Source organism: Symphodus melops (genome assembly GCF_947650265.1).
Source record: "Symphodus melops genome assembly, chromosome: 15".
NCBI lineage: Eukaryota > Metazoa > Chordata > Actinopteri > Labriformes > Labridae > Symphodus > Symphodus melops.
The window spans coordinates 22,012,718-22,018,672 of NC_136705.1; the positions used below are offsets into that span (position 1 = coordinate 22,012,718).

The 5,955-nt window shown below is 43.2% G+C and overlaps 1 protein-coding gene across 1 annotated transcript; it reads left to right on the forward strand.

Moving 5' to 3' along the window:
- Positions 1-1,300: 1,300 nt before the first annotated feature.
- LOC306835677 (uncharacterized protein) lies at positions 1,301-5,955 on the forward strand (the record flags this gene model as incomplete). Its single annotated transcript, XM_079362343.1, has 8 exons — positions 1,301-1,317; positions 1,436-1,688; positions 2,413-2,634; positions 2,765-2,854; positions 3,796-3,873; positions 4,999-5,280; positions 5,387-5,485; positions 5,701-5,955. The coding sequence occupies 8 exons, from the start codon at positions 1,301-1,303 to the stop codon at positions 5,836-5,838; spliced, it is 1,179 nt and encodes a 392-aa protein (XP_079218469.1). The 3' UTR covers positions 5,839-5,955.

The window sequence follows — 5,955 nt, forward strand, 5'->3', positions numbered from 1 at the left end:
CCACGTTTGTTATTGATTTGATTTGATTAGTGGGCTTGTTGTGGTGCCAATCACTTACACATACTAAAAATGTCACTTGAAGACAGCTGCTTTGGGCTTTCTTGATATCCATAAACATAAGTAAAAAAAACTTGAACTGGCTTGATTTGAGGCAGTAACCAGGTACTCCACTTCCTGACCCCTCCATCGCTTGTTTTGTCTGCCCAGCAGTGTGCAAAGTTCCTGTAACGCTTTGCCAGCATGCTCTGTATTTGACTCGTCCACCCTGCATGTGCTGCATGTTGTAGTGACGCGGGCACGCTTTGAGTAGATCAGGAAACAGTGTTCATCATTGTGCTGTTTACATCCCAAACAGTGACACCTGAGCTAAGAGTTCAAGGACCCTAACCTATGATGATGTGTTATGTCATGAAGTACATTTCCTGCAGCAGCACCTTTTTAAAACATGACTCTACATCTTAAAAATCACAAGAATACTTTCTTATGATGGTTAAGAAACCTTTAAAAAAAAATAATTTATGAAGCATCCTCATGTTTTAGATTGCTCTTCATTTTAATGGTTTAAATTGTTTGACTGATGATTTAAGTCCTACATTGTCTTGTAATGGGAGTTTTTTTAAGTCATTGAAGCATAAAATGATCTTTCTTCAGTTTCTACCTCAGCCTCCTTAATGTGCATCAGGAGACATTATAGCAAGTGACAGAGAGGCCACACACACACACACACACACACACACACACACACACACACACACACACACACACACACACACACACACACACACACACACACACACACACACACACACACACACACACACACACACAATGCTTTGATGAGGGTGTTTAAATCTGTAGTGAAATGACTGTTTTGCTGCCCCCTGGTGGTCCAAGAATGTGTGATAGATAGATAGATAGATAACTTTATTGATCCCGAGGGAATTTCATGATTGCACTAACATCAGCCGCTCTGAAGGATCAGCTTTGAGGCGAGCTGCTCCTGCTGTAGACGTTACTTTTAAAAATGACAGACGTGATAGATAGATAGATACTTTATTGATCCCGAGGGAAATTCAGGGCATCCAGTAGCAGTATACAGACAGGCAGGACACAAGACATTGGTTACAATACACACCCGCAGTCCCCCCTCCCCTCTCTATACACTAATCCCCCAAACAAGATTTAGCAGCCCCTATGTGACTGAGAGTAAAGGTTAAACCTGTGCAGTTGGCATTAGCATTAGACTTAAAACTTATATAGCATAATATACCTAACCTGTGAGGAGAGAAAAACATGTGTGATGTTTAAAGGAGACCTGTAGACAGTTAGAGAGCCTTGGAAAACAAGGGCTGACCTTCTAGAAACTAGTTACATGGCTTTGTATAAGAGAATCACTGATCCAACACTGTCACCTGATTGTTTTTTCCTCTCATAGACTAGATCTTACACTAACATTCATTTTTCAGCAGCAGGTGGTGCCCTCTGACTTTCTCCAGGAGTCTAGAAATCCTCAATCAAACCCGTGCCTCAGGACCAGTAGCCAAAACTGGTCTGTCCCAGTCTACAGCTGGGGGGTAAACAAGGAGACTCAGCAGACGGGGCCTCGATCTCCCCCGGCCGGTGACGCCGTGTGCGGTCGATTCTCGGGCGTGGAAAAGGAAGAAGAGGAAATTGAACAACCCAAGGAGGTCTGTTTTCCAATTAAAGCACGTCAGTTCATGTTGTTCATCTGGGTTTGTTTCGACGCAGGGATTCTTTTTTTTTTTTTTTTATTAAAAACCTCAACTGAAGGGAGTGAAACCCTTCTGCTGGTTCACACTGATTCTGGATTATAAAGAGAGAAAATGAATCCTCTTCTTCAAGGTGTTTGTAAATAAGAAAGGTATCAGATCCTGTTCCAGATACACGGTGGCTCTGATATGTAGGAAATGTGCTGCATGAGATGTGTTTTGTAAAACTTGTGTTCTGTTTTGTGATTTCCAGTTTTGTTGTGTAGTGATATTTGATTTTGTTGTTTTTTCTTAAGTTTTGTTTTGTGGGACTATTTCTACTTGGTGTTTTCATGTTTAGTTGAAATGTGTGTCTGTACTGTAGTTGTGTATTTCAAATGTGTTTTGCATGCAGAGGTGCTGATTGTCAACAGGAAAGGCAGGTACCTCAGGGGCCCCAGACTAGTAAAGGGCCCCTGAGGGCTGAAACACTTTAAACCACAGCATTGGTTCAAACTGTGTAAATGTTGCAACCACAGTAGGAAAGCTCCCTAAGGGGGCCCCATGTGACAGAACTCACTCGTGTTGCCCTGCTGCATACGTTATTGCCTCGGTTGGATTTGAGCCCATGCCGATGTGATAAGGACTATTGCCTCACCACTTGGCTATCCAGCACCCCATAACCTCATTTCTTTACCAGCAGGATTATTCGGGCCAGCTGTCAGACAGTGACTCCTCTCCACATTGGTTTTCACACCAGAGGGCTGAAACGAGAGCGAGCAGAAAGTCTCAGCCTCACAGAGTCGTTCATAAAGGCTCAGACACAAAGTCCTCCTCCATCACACCGAGTCTGAGGTCTCCTTCGTCTTCAGTGGCAGAAAGGACCCCACCTCAAGAGCCATTCGTCTCCCAAGTGCCATTAAGAGTAACTGCACACTATGGATCTATTAAATGTCAAAATGCAAATGTCCCTTTTCTAAATGCCTGTCTGCTCGAAGCAATCCTAATGATGTTCATTCTTGCTTATATTTTGAATAAAAAACCTTTTCCCTTAGTTGCAGATCAAAGTGTCTGGTCAGAGGGGGAGTCTGGGATTCAGCATTGCAGGTGGGAAGGGCTCTCTGCCTTACAAAGACGACGACGAGGTGAGCGTTGGTGCAAAACATCCACCATCTGTTTTCAATTCATTTCTGCTTTGGCTGTGTTAACGTGCTTGTTGTGACCCAGTTCTCAGCTCTATCCTGGTTTGGATCTTCAATTTTAATGCACGTCTCACCGACGATGACGGATAAAGTTGTTGTGTACATGAGCATGAAACTATCCAGGCGTCTGATCTGTCTGAAGTAACAGTCTTGATGTTTTCACCTGCCACAGTATCCGAGGCCTTCGATTCATAAACATGTTTCTGAACTTGATCATGTTTGGTATTTACTAGTTCTTCTGTGGAGGCAGCTGAACGTGTGCACGACAAGTAAAAGACCAGCTTCTCTATGGAGACAAAATAATGCATCTTTTCATACCCTATTGTATTGTATCCTGCAGTCTCACTCGTATCTTATGTATACCACTGTACCATCTCATATCTTATCATATCGAATCTTATTGTAGTGTATCACATCGTGCCGTACCGTCAGCAGTGCAGCTCATTTTACACACTTAGAGCAAACTGTTGTTTTAATTCAGCTGCACACCAAACTTTAAGTTTAACACGACTTAAAGCAACATCATGTAACTATTCCACCTTAGAAAATGTACTTCTGATGACAGTTTATATGTACATAACTTTCAACAGGAAGAACAGCATCTATCTAAAAACTCCCACCTGTGCAGGAACACACAACCTCAGATATCTGTTTGATTTTTCCCTCCTAGCGTGAGTGAATCTCCCTCCTGTCGGCAGAAGTCTGACAAAGAACTCTGCATGCTTTCGTGTCTTTCAGGACGACCTTTGCCCTCTGAGTGGCTCTTACCTGACTGCTACCTTTGATTGCCTGAACTCTTCCTAGTATACAATCAATGCACCGACAGAAGCGGCGTTAAATCAAAACTCTCATCAGTGTGTGTCAATGTGTCTTTCTCCTTTTAGGGCATCTTTATTTCCAGAGTGAGTAACGGTGGAGCGTCAGAAAAGGCGGGGGTCCATGTTGGAGACAGATTACAGGAGGTAAACAGGGAATAGTTTTTCTCATTTTTTTCAATCTGTCTGTTGAAATACAAACGGGTGTGTGATACACTGCTGCATGAATGGGGATCATTTCTATTGGCTGTAGACGTTTGTTACGCTGCACTTCTTGCTGGTGTTCTTCTTGCGACCAAAGGGGGGCACCATAAGACCAGCACAGAGCACATGTGGCTCCTACACTCCTCATCCTTTGCTCCAGACACGAACACATGATATTGACAGTTCTGTTATTTAAAATCACAGATCAGATGAGAGAAGGATATTCTGTTTATTTTAATCAACGTGAATTAGTGTTATAATAACAATCACTACATGTCCAGTCAGTTCAACCTTTGGTAAGAGTTATAAGTGACAGAAGTAAGACTGTAAATCATGTGAACAGTGATTGGTTTCTTTATTTCAAACATGTAACTATAGTCACACATATCTTCTGTAGAACTAGAGCAATAAACATGTGAGGAATAAACCTATACCATACTAACTATACTTTAAAAACTCTACTAAAAGTAACCAGTGCATTATAAGAGGAGTAAGAGAAAATTTCTTTGTTCCTAAACCTTATTCTTACTTCTCAACAACTCCTTTTTTTTTCTTTTTCCAACAAGCCTTTCATGGAAAATTCAATCAACTCAAGCCTTTTTCCCGAACGCACTCAGGCAGGACGCCTCAGGGTCACGACATGATGTAAACAGGACAACACAGTCCGATGCTATAAAGAGAATATTTTGTCTTTACATCAGTGCTATGAGCAACATCAGGGGAGAGAACACTGTACCTCACATGCAAACAAAAAGAAAGAATCAATAGGATCATGTGATTGCACCATATGTGTGCAAAACAGTCTGAGGTTGTGGCTCCTCCTTGAATGCAAAACAAGTGAAAAGCCTCTTTTGTAAATGTTCAGAGTAGAAAATACAGATGCGTGCATGCATACAGTTTATGCTGGCTGCAGGATATAAATTTCACCCTCTTGTTTATTAGTGCGACATAGTGGGGATATGATGTTGGTCAGGCTATTGTTAGACAACATATGTTGATCTTTCACCCCTGACTCCTGCTCTCACTTTCACCGGCCCTAAATCTCTAATGTGACTGCGAACCATCCAGGTCAACGGTCTGGACATGCAGGGGGCGACCCACCACCAGGCCGTCAGCGCCCTCAGGAATGCCGGGAGCTGCATCCAGTTAGTAGTGTTCAGAGAGAGGCTGCTTCCCAGAGAGGTGTACAACCCTCAGGCTCAACCTCCAACTCCAGATCCTCAGGTCGTGACGGGACGAGAGCTGTGGGGCCGTACTGGAGGGGCCTGGGGAGGCAAACAGCAGGAGCAGAGCATGGACGACTGTTTGTCCAAAAGAATTGAGGCGGTGGTCTGCAACGGCAACGGCATTGTAGGTGGTTTTCTATAATCAAAGCACAAACAGAATACGCTTCAATTTTTGTGTGGAATAAAACACTTGTTTTCTTCGGGCTTTGCTTCGTTTCCTTTCGTTTCAGTCGGACGTGGAGAGGGCCCTGAGGAGGACCTTGTCTGAGCTGGAGGCAGTAACCGAGGCCAAAAATAATTCACTTCAAGCGGGGAAGCATACAATGACAGTAAGCAGATTATCCATATCCCCCCCAATAGGATATACCATCTACGATGTAATCTGACTCTGACATTAGCTCAATTTGAGTTATAAAACAAATCCTGCAAAAAGAAACGCATGACCTGATTTTTCTTACATGTCATTCCGTAGATATCATGCCCCATGACCAATTGCTCACTGTCGTTGTCAATAACGTTCCCCTCTGTGGCAATCACCTGACAGATCCCCCGGATCATCCTCACTCATCCCTCTACATCAGATGACGATGTGGAGCTCTCAACTCAAACCAGAAGAGAACCGCTGCAAGACACTGAGATTCCTGGCGGATGTTGTTTTGACAGTGCCTTCCACCCACCTTGACCACAGCCTCTCAAAGGACACAGACTGTTCCCACCTCTTCTGTCGGAGCATCTTCAGAGACGATTTGTGTAAAACAAACTGAATGTGTTTTTTACTGTCATTAGAAAGCTTCTTTAT